Genomic DNA, 16,466 nt, shown 5'->3' with positions numbered 1-16,466 from the left:
TAAATTGACTATAAGTATTTCATTGGGTAGAAATTAAATTCTAGGAATCTTCTCAACAGTCCCTTTGTCCCCCTTGAATCTTATACCAGTGTAGGAGAAATCAAGTGTTTGTAACTGGACAAAAAAAAAGTCTAGGGTACCATACTAACATCTGAAGAAAACTCAGTGATTAGAGAGCTGAAAAAGTTGGAAAGGTCAAGGACATGGGACTGGTCTGACCTTCATTATAAAAGGGCCAGGAGACAGGGAGGACTTGTCTATATATTTGCATAGAGGGACAGGTGCTTATGTAGTTGAATCGGTTTCTGAGTACTAATGGTTGAGCCTCTACGTAAATACTCAGGGTGTGTTTTTGTTTTATATATTTGGTTTTTGATGTGTCATGTTTGTGTGCTGCCACTTCTAGGACGAAGAGGAGGTTGTGCTAAAGGAAAAGGAGGATCAATGCATATGTATGCCAAGAACTTCTACGGGGGCAATGGCATCGTGGGAGCTCAGGTAGTTGAGGACTAGGATTGTATGATTTTCTGGATTTGGCCCTGGCCCACATCTGTGCAATATTTTGTACCCCAGAGAACTTCCCTCTGAAGTACTTCAGTACTTGGGGGGCACGGTGTGCTTTAAATGACCTCTTGCTTCATACTCTATCATGTGATCATTTAATAGATTTGGACAGTGATTTAAAATGTTTCCTGTTAGGTATTTGTTATAAGTAAGCAAGAGCCTCTAGCAGTAGAACTATACCTTTGCTGTTTAATTGATATTTAATTGCTTTGTCACATCCTCTTGGGCACACCTCTCTCCCTGCTGTAGACAGTGCTGGCACTGGTACCAGGCCAGGAGAAGCAGGTGGTCAGGATCTTAAGGGCCTAGTTTGAATCTAAAGCCAGCTTCTGTGGTTAGGCCGTCCTCCTTGTTCTCATCAGTTAGTAGATAATGAACAAGTAACAGTAGAAGATCATATCTAGATTGTTCGGTTTACTTTCTAATATATTAAGGTTCTAGCATCTGGGTTATTTTGTTTGTTTTTGGTATTTTTTTTAATCCTTGGTTTCTTTTTTTGGCCTTTTAGGATTAGCAGTTGAATCTCTGAATGCATAAATGTTATTGCTAAATGGTTGACGTAGAATACGATAGTAGTTGTTATTTGTGTTACTTTGCCAGTTTGTTTATAATATTGGGGGTAGGGTAAGAGCAGAGACAGGGTTGGGGTAGGGACAGTGTCATTTCTGTCTCACATTCTGGTCAGAGTTAACATTCAGAGCATTAACTTCTTCCCTCACAGAAATCTGTGGTTCCTTTCTTGGTTGTCCTTACTTAATACTAGGTGCCCCTGGGAGCTGGGATTGCTCTGGCCTGTAAGTATAACGGAAAAGATGAAATCTGTTTGACTTTGTATGGTGATGGCGCTGCTAATCAGGTGAGTATGTGTCTCTTAACTTGCCAATAATGATTGTAGTTTTATGTCCAAAGTGTTGAACATTCATAGTTCAGTTTGTGGCGAAGTGTAGTATATTGCTTACTAGTTAAAAAGGCCATTTACATGGCAAGCTAAAATTTGGTTTTGTGGCCACATTAGAGGTTTACCTCCTGGCATTGTTTCATGAGCACTGTATATAGGTGTACTCCTCAGAGTACGCTCACCTTTGCCCTACCTCAGTGCTCCAGACTCTGTGGGGAAGGACTCATGTACATTTTAATCCTTGGCAAACCAGTTCTTAAACCAGTACTGTAATGTACAGATTCATTCTCCTGAATGCCAAGGCACTGTCAGACCCCTCATAGTTTCTGAGCCCTGACTCTTTTTGCTCTTCTCTCATGGTCTGAGTAATCACCAGTCCGTGGCTGACACCCTGCGAGGCCCTGCTCTGGATGCTGATTCTCAGACACTGGTTCACTCTGGTTATCCAGAGGGTCTCATAGAATTTATAATGAAGCACAAAACTAGGCAGCTGTAGTACATTCTTCCATGTCGATCTTTTCCCATTGTATTCTCCGCTGCTGCCTTGGCCCTACAGAAGCAAGTAGTAGTACTTGGTTTGTCACTTCCTTAGCGGCAAAAGAGGTGATGGGTTTGCTGCGCCGTGCCCCCCCCCCACCCCAAGTGCACACACTCCTTTGCTTCAGAAGCTTAGTTGTGGGTGAGGCGTTTCATCCTATGAAAGCTTTCTCTGCTGGGTAGAGCAGTAGCTGTTGTGGATGATGAAGTCTAGAGGAAAACAGCAAAATGAAACCACGTGAACTTTTATACATACTTCCAGGGTCAGATATTCGAAGCTTACAATATGGCGGCTTTGTGGAAATTGCCTTGTATTTTCATCTGTGAGAATAACCGCTATGGGATGGGAACATCTGTGGAGAGAGCAGCAGCCAGCACTGATTACTACAAGAGAGGCGACTTCATTCCTGGGCTGAGGGTAAGGACACCTGTTGTAGAGCTGGAGCTACACCCTCAGGGCCTGATGCCTGGGCACTCTGTCAACTGCCCTTGAAAATCTCAGAGAGATCAAAGAGTTCTGTTTTCTTAGTGGATGAACAGGTCATGTAAGATGAAAATGGTTTTGGGCAGTTGGATTTATGCTCTGCCCCTTTTTATTTTTAAAATTTTATTGAGGGCTTCCCTGGTGGTGCAGTGGTTGAGAGCCCGCCTGCCGATGCAGGGGACACAGGTTCGTGCCCCAGTCCGGGAAGATCCCACATGCCGCGAAGCGGCTGCGCCCGTGAGCCAAGGCTGCTGAGCCTGTGCGTCCGGAGCCTGCGCTCCGCAGCGGGAGAGGCCCGTGTACTGCAAAAGAAAGAAAAAAAAATTTATTGAAGTATAGTTAATTTACAGTGTTGTGTTTAATCTTTCCCATTTTATTAACAGGTAGATGGAATGGATATCCTGTGTGTCCGGGAGGCCACAAGATTTGCAGCTGCCTATTGTAGATCTGGAAAGGTAAGATTTTTCTTGTAGGCCTCTAGGCTGGAGATTTCTAATGACATTTATCTGTCTTAAAGTTAAAAGAATGCCCCCTGTGTCTGTTGTAGCAATTTAGCAGTAGCTGCTAATTGAGGTGTAAAAGATAGAAGCAGGGTCCAGTTAAGCAAATCGGGTCCCTTCGTAAATAACATGGTCTTGATAGCTCCCGTCTTGGGAAACATTCCATGTTAGCCCCATTTGGGGTAAATCTTTCCTTCTAGTGCTCCCTCAGCATTCTGCCTCTGTCTTCATTGTGACAATCTGTTTTGCCTTTTGGTTTGGTTAATTATGTGCTTCTAACTCCCACCACCCCATCAATCATAAGCCCCTTGAGTGAACAGACTGGGGACTCCTGCAGTGCCCTGCACAGAACTTTGCAAAATAGGAATCCAGTATAAGTTTGTCTTCTATAAATTAAATAATATGTTTAAATTATGTAGTCTTAGTCTTGGTGTTTCAGTCCTAAGAATCTTGACCCTTCCATTTATAGCAGTGGAGGGAGAAGGGAACAGTGAGATTGGCCTAAAAAGAGGCTTACATGCCACCTGAGCTGGTGGAAAGATGTTCTTCTCCCTAAATCAGTGTTCCACAGCCCAGAAAGCAGGCCCCTGAGGTACCTTTCAGTGACTTCCCCCACGTACGTGTTTGGGCAGTAGTGCAAATAAGATTTGGCTGGCAGGGATGAAAATGGAAGAGAGGGTGAATGAAGAGGGGAGGGAGCTGTAGAACGGTTGAACAAGAAAAAAATGAGATGACTGAGATGGCAGGTTGGTTTCAGTGGTCTGTATCAGGACTCTGAGACTAGGGGTCCATGCCCTGGGTGGTGGGTATCATCCCCCTCTCTCCCAGTTCCTGAAAGAATATGTGGCGTCCAACAGTATGTGGAAACAGGATCAGTAGTTTGTACTGTGTTGACTTTCTCAGCCTGACCAAAGCCTGATCTTGGAATTAGGGGAGGGTCTGGAAAAACCCCTTTAAAATCACCATCCCCTTAGCCTAACCAGCCGTGCTTCCAAATGGCTACGGGATGATGAACAATCAATAGGTGACAGTTATTGAGAGATGATCTGTCAGACAATGTGCTAAGCACTTAGGTATTACCTTTTTTTAATCGGCGCAACTCTGAGCTGGGTTAATTACTGTTTTGTAGATGAGGAAACTGAGGTATGTAGCTACTATACAGTACAGCCAGAACTGAAACCCAAGCACTTGGATTCCACCCCCCGCCCTCTTTTAACTACTACACCAAACTGCCCAAGGCTCCTAGATCCACCCCATCCCCTCTGTTCAAAGTTGTCTTGTAAAAGGGGGCTGGGGCTTCCCTGGTGGCGCAGTGGTTGAGAGTCCGATGCAGGGGACACGGGTTCGTGCCCTGGTGTGGGAAGATCCCACATGACGCTGAGCGACTAAGCCCGTGTGCCATGGCCACTGAGCCTGCGCATCCAGAGGCTGTGCTCTGCAACGGGAGAGGCCACAACGGTGAGAGGCCCGCGTACCGCAAAAAAAAATAAAAGAGGGCTGGTGTAGCCTGAGCAAGCTACCTCGTGGTAGCCGGGCTCTCCGAGTCACAGGATCAGCACCTGCCCCCTTTGTTACACACTAGCCACATCTCTGTCAAGCAGGATTGGTCGCTGTCCCCTTCGAAACACTGCATGAAATGGGTGTCGTAGAAATTCACCTATCCAGCCTCTCTTCATGTGTGCTGGGAAGTGGAGAAGGACGAGAGGACTAGAGGTTTGCTTTTCATCTTATGTTGTTAAGGTTTATGTTAATGTTTTTCTCTAGCCTTGAGCAGAATGCTTATAGATGATTTCTCCTGTGACTGGGGGTGGTGGTGGTGGGGGTGGGTGGAAAGACTAGCATATTGACCCTGAAGATTAGGCTTTTCTTCATTAAATCTATGCTGTGCTTAAAGAATTATATATCAAATGCAATTCTGGTGAAATAGAACCCAGTCACATTACATAAAGAATTGTCCGCCTTTTTGATTCAAAATATGCTGCGGGGGGTGGCTTTTATTAATAAGTACCTGTTAAAAATAAGGAGGATGAAACATGCAATAAATAGGTAATAGAAATGAGAAGAGATAGTCAACTAAGAAGAAATTCTTAACAACTCAGATCTGATGAAGGTATTTGATCCTGAAAGGACGTACCTTTGAGGCTGTGGCCGTTGTTTCACCTAACCTCCACTGGGTTCTCTTTTAGGGGCCCATACTGATGGAGCTGCAGACTTACCGTTACCATGGACACAGCATGAGTGATCCTGGAGTCAGGTATGGTCATGGGAAAACTGAGTGTGGTGTCCTTAGTGGATGGGCTTTGAATGGTGCTACCTGGATGAAAAAGCAAAGCATTTCAGTGTTTGTTTGCTTTTGAAGCCAGACACCAGTTGGCCTCATGCATTGATTTAGTAGTTAGTCTGAGCCTGTAAGCCATGTCTTCCAATAAATTGGTTCCAATATAGAAAGCATTCTGAAAATTCCTAGTTATCTAGTGTGTGTACATGCTAGTTAGCATGAGCACCAAGAAGAAAACAACTGCAGAGAGGAATTGTTGCATAATACAGGACTGATGGTAGAGTAGTATATACTTGGGGGCATTTACCTTTTGTAGGCATTACCCCAGGTTCTCTCATGGCATATTCCTCTTCTGGCTGGTATGGAGCAAGACCAAGTAGTAGCACATGGGATATTCCATATGTTGAAATAAATCAGTCAAAAAAAAAAAAGGAGTTTTGTCACCTGGTAACGCTGGCAGGTAATGCTGCAGTCCCGGAGTGTGGCATAATTAAGAGTAGATTTAGTGAAAGTAAGTCGTAATAAGTCTTTGAGTGTAGAATGAAGGTCTAAGGGAAAATGTTATGAAGAGCAACTTACATGGAAGAAAGCACTTGGTGTAATTCTGTTCTTAAAAACATGGTAGAGCCTTTCCTTGCTTTTAGTGTTATTTCAAATGCTGTAGGGCAAGGGTCAATTGTACAATCAAGAATCGGAAAACCACCTCTCCAGGTTTTTGCCAGCCACACTGCTCTGTGGTCTTAAGGGAGAAAGGCAAAAGGCACATTTTTTCCGTGCTTAGCCTTCTGCTGCCTCAAAGGTTAGAGCTGTCACCACAGAAAACCATCTCCCCTGCCTCCACCACTACCTTCATGCCCTACCTCTAGATCAAAGCAGCAAATAGAAACTTGGCCCCTGTTGTCAGAATGCCAGAGAAGCCAGGTGAATTGCCATTGTAGAGTTTTCTATAAAGACAGAGCAGCTCTTCCTTACAGAATGGTAGGATGAGTTCTTGTATTTTGAAAGTATGTAATTCTGCCCTTCCTACGGTGACATAAGTACTGATGTGCTCCTTTATCTCAGAAACAGACTGCTGTGTTTCCCAGGCTGTCTTTGCTGCGCCGGCACTGTTCTTATCTACTTGTAACTCTGTTTCCCTCCCTCTAGTTACCGTACACGAGAAGAAATTCAGGAAGTTAGAAGTAAGAGTGACCCTATCATGCTTCTCAAGGATAGGATGGTGAACAGCAATCTTGCCAGTGTTGAAGAACTAAAGGTACAGTGACTCTTGATGGTTTAAAAGTCTGCCTTTGAAGGTTGGCTCTCCTTTTTGAGCAGTTTTTCTCTACACAAGAAGCTGCCACTCCTAGGTAATAAACTAGGTAAGTAAATGGGAAAGTACATACTGTATTGGTTTGGCCATGCCCGAACGAACTTTTTGGCCAATGCAATATTTTTCAGGGGACATTAAACTCCACCATCACAGTTCTTCTTTCCTAAAAATATACTGTAGATTTTTAATTCATAAATGTTCCCTCGCCAGGGTATATGTCTTAAATGTTGGTATCTGTCCTCCAGAATCCTCCTTCGTGGATCGTTGTGTCATTTTTAAAATGACATTTTCAATAATGATAGGTATACTTCCAGTACTAGTAGAAGAGTTAACAACTAGCAACAGGTTCCCAGTAGAACAAGTTGGTACCTAAGCTGCTGTCTATTCAAAACATCTCTTGAACTGTAATCTGATTGATTTTTAGGAAATTGATGTTGAAGTGAGGAAAGAAACTGAGGATGCTGCCCAGTTTGCTACAGCTGATCCTGAACCACCTTTGGAAGAACTCGGCGATCACATCTACTGCAGCGATCCGCCTTCTGAAGTCCGGGGTGCAAACCAGTGGATCAAGTTTAAGTCCATCAGCTAATGCGAGGTGGTTACACCTTCAGTGGGCTATTCGGCAGCAACTGTAAGGAATGCTTTGGGTTCTCAACTGTGTTAAGGAGGAAGAAAACCCATAGAAAGAAAGTGTAGATTTAGATAGATAGATAGTGTAATTGCATGTGGTTTGTACAGTGTTGCATTAAAAGATATAATGTGTTTTAATGTTACAGCTTAAGGATAGTATGGATCTTATAAAGGTTATTTAGTTACGTAGGTTGAAAATAGGTAATAAGAGTTTGCTTAACCCTCCTTCAAATTACTTCTTTAAAATAGTTCTATTTGGTTTAGTTGTATACTAGTTTAACAAATACTTTCTTAGTTACTAAAAGGAAAACAATTCCTTATATACCTGTCCAACTCGGCCACCTTTTTGTGGGGCGAGATCATGGTCCTGTCCCTCCCAGTGCCCAGCAGCTTACCTGGTGTACCCTAGCGTGCACACACGCCCCCATTCGTGTGCATGTCGGTGCTGAAGCCTGTTCACACTGAACCATCACTTCTCTCCTTAATAAAACACAATATTTATTATAACCAGGCAGGGGTGGAGGGACAATTCGATTTTTAAATAAGACGACTTCATTTTAAAGCCAAATAACTTAGTTTTCTCCATTTATACATGCAGTATAAATGTGAAGCTATTTTCTTAATAGTTTTCTATTTACATTCATATCAAACATTAAATACAAGGCATATTCTTATCAATTTTATCTTTTTTTTAAAAATTAGTTTCTGCGTTATAATGAAGTGAATCAGTCATACGTATACATCTGTTCCCCCATCCCTTCCTTCTTGCGTCTCCCTCCCTCCCACCCTCCAGGCGGTCACAAAGCACCGAGCTCATCTCCCTGTGCTATGCAGCTGCTTCCCACTAGCTATCTACCTTACGTTTGGTAGTGTATATATGTCCATGCCTCTCTCTCGCTTTGTCCCAGCTTACCCTTCCCCCCTCCCCATATCCTCAAGTCGGTCTGTGTCTTTATTCCCGTTTTACCCCTAGGTTCTTCATGACATTTTTTTCCTTCAATTCCATATATATATGTGTTAGCATACGGTATTTGTCTTTCTCTTTCTGAGTTACTTCACTCTGTATGACAGACTCTAGGTCTATCCACCTCATTACAAATAGCTCAGTTTCGTTTCTTTTTATGGCTGAGTAATATTCCATTGTATATATGTGCCACATCTTCTTTATCCATTCATCCGATGATGGACACTTAGGTTGTTTCCATCTCTGGGCTATTGTGAATGGAGCTGCAGTGAGCATTTTGGTACATGTCTCTTTTTGAATTTTAAGTGCAATTCCAGTTAATAGTAATGTATGGAATGTATAATCTAAAACAGTGATTCCCAGCCTTTTTGTTACTTTCAACACCTGTTGTTTCACCTTTCCATAAATTAAAGTTCATTTTTAAGGGCTTCCCTGGTGGTGCTATGGTTGAGAGTCCGCCTGCCGATGCAGGGGACACGGGTTCATGCTCCGGTCCAGGAAGGTCCCACATGCCGCGGAGCGGCTGGGCCTGTGAGCCATGGCCACGGAGCCTGTGCTCCGCAACGGGAGAGGCCACAACAACGTGAGAGGCCTGCGTACCGCCCAAAAAGAAAAAAACTCATTTTTAAGGATTCCCTAATACTCTGGGATGTCAAGACCCGGTTTTTACAATCACTGTTTTCACAATACATACAAGTTCTACTCACCTTGAAAACATGTTGGTGAATAAAAGGTTAAAATTTTTTCCGTAATTCTTCAGAACTTCAATTTCTTAAATTGTTCATTGAACGAGTGGTGTTTCCCTTGTGTAAGTGCAGCAGAATTCGTGTGTATGTTGTCAGCTCTTTGCTCCCTCCGTCCCCTGGCTTAGCTGATTGATTAAGCCTCATCTTGGGTTGCCGGGGCCCCCTGAGCCTGTCTTCTGTACTGGGGGACTGCAGTCCAGAGCCTGCAGAGGAGACCAGCACTACGAAACAAACAGGAGTCTTCTTTAGAGAGTCGTAAGAGAAGACAACTTCAAAGCAACACGGCAGAATACTTCTTTAGGAGCCCTTATGGCAAAAGCTATAGTATATCCTTCCAGACTTGTCTAGTCTTAAAACTGCAGTCCCTAACTTGAAAACTTGACTAAAATAGGAATATGTTGCCTTAGCAGGAGTGGGGCATGGCCTGAGAGGGATTGTACAGGAGTGCTGCTGCATCTGTGCAGAGCAGGCTATTTAAGATGACATGGGGATGAGAAGGCAGGGTGCAAGTTAAAGAAAGAAGGGTTTGGGTGTAGCCCACTGGCATCTCGTCTCTCTCTTCACTCCACTCCCAGCCAGGCCCGTCTCTTGACTTTTTCTACTGGGCCTTTAGCTTCTGCCCCCTCTCAGCTTTTCCCCAACTTTAACCTTGAAAAACTCCGTAGTTTGGAGTGAGGTTGGTAGTTTTTTTTCTGACTGAGCCATAGAAAAGGGAGTTAACGCTAATGAAGGGGGGAAAGTTACCAGCACTTTGTTTTCCACTGCTTTACTTAAAAGCCTAATTACACCAAAAAAGTCATTTTCTGTTCCACAGAGTGTTTTGAGGCTATTCTTACCGTAGTCTGAGGTACCTTAGGTCTTCCTTAGTGATATCATTAAGAATATCAGAAAGTGTATAACCTTCTTCAAGAATCTGAAACAAAGATCAAATACATTAAGAGCTAAGCAGCTCTGTAATGATAGCACAGGAATGGTGTGTTGGGTTGTAAGTTTACCTTTTCAAGTGTTTTCGTGTCTGCTCCTTGCAGTTGCAACCAACCAGTCGACAAGCTCTTTATCTGTTCTCTGCCCATAAGACTGAGGAGGGGACGCTGAGTTCTCTGTATTCTCTGTAATGATTAGAAATTTATGTTGTATACTGATGTGTAACAGCAAAACTCTTCAAGTAACAAGTTGGATGAAATAAAGTATTCCAGAATGTGACGTGAAAGGGAACTGGATTAAACCTGGCTCAGCTGCTCTGCTACACACTGTGCAACAGTCCATAGTCCTTGGAGTCACTTTCCAGAGATTAAAAATGTTCCTTACCTGTGATACCTTTAATATATCAAACTTCAAACTAATTACCTCCTACTTTAAATGTGTATTCCCATCTTTAAAATGCCTTTTCTAAGGAATCATATCCCTAACTGCACTGGAATTCAAATGAGGAAATAGGTTTTATGAGATTTGGCCTCACAGCTTATCCATTCCACATTCCAAGAGGCAGCTGTAGCCCTTCTGGGCACCAAATGCATAAGGCTGGTTGACTGAGGTATAATTTATGCCGTAAACCACCCTTTTTAGGTATGCAGTGCTAAAAACTTTGACACGCAGAGTCACGTAGCCACCACCACAATCAAGATAGAGAGATTTCTATCATGCCAGAACATTCTCGTGGCCTTTTATCATCAGTCCCCCCCCGTTCTATTTTCTGTCCCTGTAGTTTTGCCTTTAATATTCTATAAATGTTCTACATTTATGGAATCATAACACGTAGCCTTTTGAATCTGGCTTCTCTCACTTGCATAATGCATTTGCGATTCATCTGGTTTTGAATGTACTGGTAGTTCCTTTTTATTATTAACCAGTATTCCGGAATCTACTGGAGTACTTACTGGTCTGATCGAGAATAATCTCAACTGTTGCAAGGCTGACTAGAATACTAGCCAGATTTTGAATGGTCTCACACACACATAAGTCAGAGCAAGTGGAAAATCACTCACCATTAGATTTGAATTGTAACTGCAGGTGATACAATTCTTGAGTTTTCTGTTCTGGGGTTTGCCGTAGAAGATTCTGGTACTCTCCTTTTAAACTAGGTGTTCCAAAAGTCTGGTTTAAAAAACAAAGCCATCCTCCAGAGAGAGCCTAATACCATTCAATTCAAACATGTGTTGAACAGAGGTTTAAAAATAAAATGGCACAATCCCAATGGTCAGTCTAGTTTCTTCAAAGTTGTGTGATCAGGTTTCAGCCTGTACATGGGCACCTTTCTTGTGCTTCCTCCCCTTGTAAACAAAGACCAACGCTCAGGGCGTGGGTATATTTTGCCTCAGAACGTATCATGAACCAAAAGATAACCTCATGGTGATCAGTAGAACTCAGCCAACTTGTCTCCCTAAGTCAGGTCAAGTCGCTGAAACTAGTGGTCAGGCCCTTCCCTCCTCACCGAAGAGTAAGCCAAGGAGATAGAAGCCCTGCTGCTGTTGGAACAGCTATGGGGAAGGAGGAATTGCAGGAAAGACACTGCTTGGAAGGTGGGAGGGACACTACTGGGAACACTTACCCAAGACTGCGCTAAACGCCTCACGGGGCTTGGTCTCACAGACACTACTCAGGACACATGTGTTACCCTCGTATCACTCAGGGCAAAAGGTGCCTTCCTGCTGTGTCCAACAGCAGCTAAGGCATCTCTGTCCTACAGGGGCAGGCGTGTCTGTAGGAGCTGTCTGTCAGCCATTCGTAGTCAGGTGCTGGCTGCTGTCTTACTGCTAATTCTACTGAGATGGAAGATAACAATATTGACCCTGGAAAGGAATAACCTTTGAACCCATATATAACATTTTATGAATTTGGTGATTATAAACCTTACCAGAAACACATTTTTAAAAGTGCTAAGTACTACTATCAACTTTCACATTTGTCATTTTTTCAAAACGTAAAGTTTTGCCACCACTACCACTTAATTAAAACTCTGGGCCTTTCTAAAAAGAAATGATTAGATCTGCCTAAAATTAAACTTCAGAGATCCCTAGGGGTGTATACAACTTTTCTTCCAAAATAGGTACGCCTGACACCGTTTGTCCCCGTTAAATTTTAGCATTCCCAGTGACCACTGGGCAACAAGGCATCATTTGGAACCAGTACTGACTAGTTTGCTAAGCCCACTGACGACGTGGTTCCCCAGCGCAAATGGGAATCTTTTTGTTCATTTAACAAATATTTTTTGAACACCTACTATGTGCCTGGAGATAAACAAAAGAGCCCAACTCTTGTGGGAACCTCACGGCAGTGCCAGGGTCCGCTGTCTGGGGAGGCGGTTCACTAATTCCTGCCTAGGGATCATGACAAAACACGAGAGATTCAAAGAGGACAGGGCAGACTTCCTTGGGGTCAGGGTTATGGGATACCTGTCCATCGACACAGTGCTAACTGGCCCCCAACTCAGCCACTTCGGCAGGGGCGGGCCGCAGATGTCCCCCCAAGTTGCTGGACCCACACACCATGTCAGGGAACCCATCTCCGTAAAGAGAAAACTCCAAGATCTGCTGCCTTTAGTACGGCTTGTGGCAAGGCACTCTACGTCTCTGACTCCTAGCATTAAAACGGGGGCATCCTTCTAGTCCCCCAGTTGAAGCTGAGGGTATCTCCTTGTGCGGTTCCTTGGGGGTAAAGATGCTTTTCTGAGACCTGGGTGAGGCACCCGACCACTGAGTTGACCGGCTGGTCCGGGTCATTGTCCCACCCCTGCCCACCTGTTGGTCTCCTGCCTGAGCTTGCTCAGCTGGAGGCTCAAATGCTGCTGGTGGAGCTGCTGGGGCTGGGCCTCCTGGGCAACTGCTGAAACGGGCCCGCTCCACCCACACGCCGCCTGGGCCTCGCTCCCGCGTGGGTCTGCCGAGACATAGTCCTCTTCCGCCTCATCCGTGTCCTTATCCACTCCTTCGGTCTCTGAGGCAGCCTCAAAGTGGGCTTGGAGCTCTGTGGAATCACGGAAGAAAAGGACCACGGTTCAACAAGGCCAGGGCTTGGTGTAGCTTATGTCCCGGGCCAGCAAACATGGCTGTTCAGAGGCCGGCCAGGCCAACGCGACGTTCCATCAGGGGACTGCTGACTTTATAAAACGGAGGGGAGACTATTTCACTTAGCTCTACAGTGAAAAGATGGTCCCCACCACTTCACAGGTAAGGAAACAGACTTCAAAGTGTTAGTTAGCCAAGGGCAGTTTTAAAAAGGGACAAGCGGGCTTCCACCCAGGCCCGTGTTTTTACTACAAACACTTTCCTGCTTGGACTGGGGAATAATGAAGTCCTGGGGTTTAACAAGCCACTCCCAGAAGCTGAGCCTGGGCAGAGTGCATTCAGGGGAGCAGGCAGAGGATGACAGGGAGGGAGCAAAGTAATGAGAGGAAATGGCAGTGTTAACCGAAGCGCTGCATAGCCTCCCTTCCTAGGGAGAAGGCACTGCGGAAGGAGAATCAACTTGGGTATTAAGCTGCTCTAACATTTCAAAAATAGAGCCTATAAAAGCCAAAGATTTCTGTAGCTGCCACATGATGATTCTGAGAGAGGAGACTGAACCGTTAAATCGTCAACCAACTAGGAGGCGTTGCTGAGCACACAAGATGACGCACTAGGATCCAGGCCATCAGGCTTCGTGCTCCTTTGAGATCCTGAGTTTAGTCTACCTGCGGTGCGTGCTCCTCAGTTATGCCTGGGGGCATGTAAAAATACATCACCAGGAGATGTTCTGAGAATCCCAGAATCTTGGCCCTAAAGGGGTCTGTGACATCATTTACTTAATTGCAGGGACATACATACCCAAGATGGGAAAGGGAAAGCAACAACTGGTGAATACAGAGGACCTGTCTGACCTTTTCCATAGCCACCTGAAGTTGACCTTGACCGAAAAGAGGGCCCTTACCTGGGATGAGGATGGTGACTGCAGCCTGCACCGCTCGATGGATGATGTTGTCCATCGCAAACATCCAGTGGGGCCTAATTAAGTGGTTCCTCAAAATTTTATTTACCTACAAATCACAAAAATCCAGATTTCTGGTCCACTGTACTTTTAAGAAATAGTTCTTACTAATTCGAATTTGCTTCTACTCTGAGATAAAGAGTTAACCATGCTGCCCTGAGTTTCTACCTGACTTATGTTTCTTCTGGACTGAGTCTTCCTTTAAGCTGACCCCAAGTCACACGGGGGTCTAGGGGACAGGTACAGAGATCGGAGCTACCGCATGGGCCTCTTCATTGTTTATTCAACGAACATTTATGAGGCATCTATGAAACCTCAAGCTCTGTGTTGGGGACTTGAGACACAAAGCTAAACCAGACATGATCTTGGGCCTGGAGCAACTCACACCTGTTCGGGCAGACACATAAGCTTAAACCCCACACCTACCCAGCTGGCAGATGCCACTCGTTCCCAAATCCTATACTCCTGCTCTCGGTGGCCATAATGCAATCAGACCAGTCGCTTGTACACACATATTCAGTGTTTAGAAAACTGCTGACACTCGGGATTCAGGCGTAAACAGGTGAGAAGAAATGGAGACTACGGGAGATGATGGTAATCGAACTCCACGATCTTGGCTGTGAGCCACTTCAGTGGGCTTCCTACCTTCTGGCATGTTCTCTAAGGCCAAATGGAGCACTTACAGCATCCTGAAATCCAAAGAGTACCAGATGAATCTGATTGTTGGACGAGCTGTCAAAGTCCAGGTCCACCTTTAGCTTTTTTTTTTTTTTTTTTTTTTTACAAATTTAATCAGTTATACATATACATATGTTCCCATATCCCCTCCCTTTTGCGTCTCCCTCCCACCACCTTTAGCTTTGATATCGTGGATGCCATCACCCTGTGCTCCGGGCAGCGGATGAAATCTCTCAGGATCGCAATTATTTGCTTGATGTGGCCGACTGAGAGATGCAACTCTTCCGAACTCTGATCACCAAACCCCCACCCCCCAAAAAATCAGTCACTGAGTAATTCAGAGAGAGGGAGGGAAAATCCAAGAAGTACTGTGGGCAACTAATCAACCAGACTGTCCATTTGCTAATGGAACTGGGGATTTCCCAGGTGAGACACGGTCTCTGGTCCTGGAATTTCCTCCATATCCTTCCTGTTAGAGGGTTATGTGGCCCCCTCTCCTCTCTGGCCCGCAAACAACAGAACTAAGCCCCTCAAGGAATGGTCTGCCATCCTGTTTAACCCCTTGTAAACCACCCTCCACCCCCAACAAGCCTTGTCACAAGGCACAGTTCATAGTGGGCAGTAGCCTCTTGCTGGAAGGAACTTTTCCCATCCAAAATGAGTTAAAACTCAAATATTTCCACCCGTAACCTTTCTTCCTAACTCGACTGTTCTCCCAGCTTCTGAGGGCAACTGGTGCAGCAGGGGGTTAAGTGGGCTTTGTGCTGCCATTTGGCTTGTTTTCCACCAGGAGGCAGCACTGCCCCATCAGTGCCTGGTTTCACCGCAGTGTTCCGCAAATGCAAATTCAGGCTTCAGTGGAGTCTTTTTTTTTTTTTTTTTTTGTATTTTCTTTTGTTTTGTTGGAAAAGGGGAGGACGTTGGGAAATACTTAGGGTGGTTATTGTAACTGTGCAAATGTTCTAGGGTAGCAGGAACACCAGTCCCATTTGGACCTCTTCTGGGACCTGGCCCTGGGCAGACGGGGTGGGATTGCAACTCCCGCACTCGGCCTGTACCTGAGCCACGCACTCCTGCAGGTTGGAAGCCACCTGGTTCTGCTCCTCCCAGAGGATTCTGTAGAGGATGGCACGGCGCTCGCTGTCCTTGCGCAGCAGGAAGAGGCCCGGGTCCCTGTCCTCCAGGGACGAGGCTGCGCTCTGGTCCTCTGAGGCCGAGCTCTCATCAGGAACACTGCGGACAAACGCAGGCGTCAATCACCCGCCTCCCAGGGACACCGTGGGGGAGGGGCTAAGAGGTGGCTCCGCCGCAGCCCCACCCTCAGGACGATGCACCAGTGTTGGGGGCGAGGGCAAAGACGGGGAAGGGAGGGAGGGGAAGGAGGGGGGTAGGAGGGAGAGAATATCGGGTGACGGGAGGAGGAGGAAACAGGAGGGAAGGGGAAGCGACGAGGGGGAGGGGAGGAAGAGGAGAAGAGGGGAAGGGACAGAGTGACCTCACTGCCCTCCTCTCTCTCTCTGTCAGTGGCCGCCCCGGCTGCCCTGCTGATCGCGCAGGAAGGAAGCGAAAGCCCCTCGCGGCCATCTGGTTTACACCTGGGAGGGACTCTGTCCCCCGAGTGGGGGGCCGCCGTACCTGAGCAGGTGTCTGAGCCGGTGCGTGGGCGGCTGGGACTTCTGGAAGAGCACCTCGGGCTGGGCATCGGGGCCCGGGGAGACCGAGCCATGCTCGCTGCCGCTGCTGCCACCCATCAGCTCCCCCGCCAGGGGCAGGGGCAGCGTGGCGCCCCTGGGACCCTCTGTGCGGGGCAGCTGGGGGTGGGGAGGGTGAGCCCCAGGCAGCCCCTTGGGCCACGTGACCCACCCAGGGGCCTAAGCCCGCGCTGCTCTAACTGGGGGTGAAAGCGATCACCC

General features: G+C 46.0%; 2 protein-coding genes across 3 annotated transcripts in view; one reads left to right on the top strand and one right to left on the bottom strand.

Annotated features, from left to right (window-relative positions):
• PDHA1 (pyruvate dehydrogenase E1 subunit alpha 1) overlaps nucleotides 1–7,560 on the top strand; it is a 42,789-nt gene extending 35,229 nt beyond the window's left edge. For both annotated transcript variants that reach the window (XM_081222851.1, XM_081222850.1), the window contains 7 exons: nucleotides 407–498; nucleotides 1,328–1,420; nucleotides 2,262–2,417; nucleotides 2,867–2,938; nucleotides 5,170–5,237; nucleotides 6,408–6,516; nucleotides 6,998–7,560. In XM_081222851.1, coding sequence (XP_081078977.1) covers nucleotides 407–498; nucleotides 1,328–1,420; nucleotides 2,262–2,417; nucleotides 2,867–2,938; nucleotides 5,170–5,237; nucleotides 6,408–6,516; nucleotides 6,998–7,162 — 755 coding nt within the window. In that variant the 3' untranslated portion in view covers nucleotides 7,163–7,560. The remainder of the gene's footprint in view (nucleotides 1–406; nucleotides 499–1,327; nucleotides 1,421–2,261; nucleotides 2,418–2,866; nucleotides 2,939–5,169; nucleotides 5,238–6,407; nucleotides 6,517–6,997) is intronic.
• Nucleotides 5,247–16,466, bottom strand: part of MAP3K15 (mitogen-activated protein kinase kinase kinase 15) — a gene marked incomplete at its 5' end in the record, with an annotated part of 161,540 nt that continues 150,320 nt past the window's right edge. The window contains 14 exon segments of the mRNA XM_081223135.1: nucleotides 5,247–5,297; nucleotides 7,599–7,683; nucleotides 8,875–9,134; nucleotides 9,750–9,826; nucleotides 9,909–9,953; nucleotides 9,955–10,022; nucleotides 10,899–10,988; nucleotides 10,991–11,007; nucleotides 12,651–12,876; nucleotides 13,819–13,924; nucleotides 14,559–14,627; nucleotides 14,728–14,844; nucleotides 15,612–15,786; nucleotides 16,189–16,351. Of these exon segments, the coding sequence (XP_081079261.1) occupies nucleotides 9,047–9,134; nucleotides 9,750–9,826; nucleotides 9,909–9,953; nucleotides 9,955–10,022; nucleotides 10,899–10,988; nucleotides 10,991–11,007; nucleotides 12,651–12,876; nucleotides 13,819–13,924; nucleotides 14,559–14,627; nucleotides 14,728–14,844; nucleotides 15,612–15,786; nucleotides 16,189–16,351 (1,241 nt within the window). The 3' untranslated portion in view covers nucleotides 5,247–5,297; nucleotides 7,599–7,683; nucleotides 8,875–9,046.

This window comes from Mesoplodon bidens (genome assembly GCF_964165515.1).
Source record: "Mesoplodon bidens genome assembly, chromosome: X".
Lineage (NCBI taxonomy): Eukaryota > Metazoa > Chordata > Mammalia > Artiodactyla > Ziphiidae > Mesoplodon > Mesoplodon bidens.
This window is presented reverse-complemented; position numbering and strand designations above follow the sequence as displayed.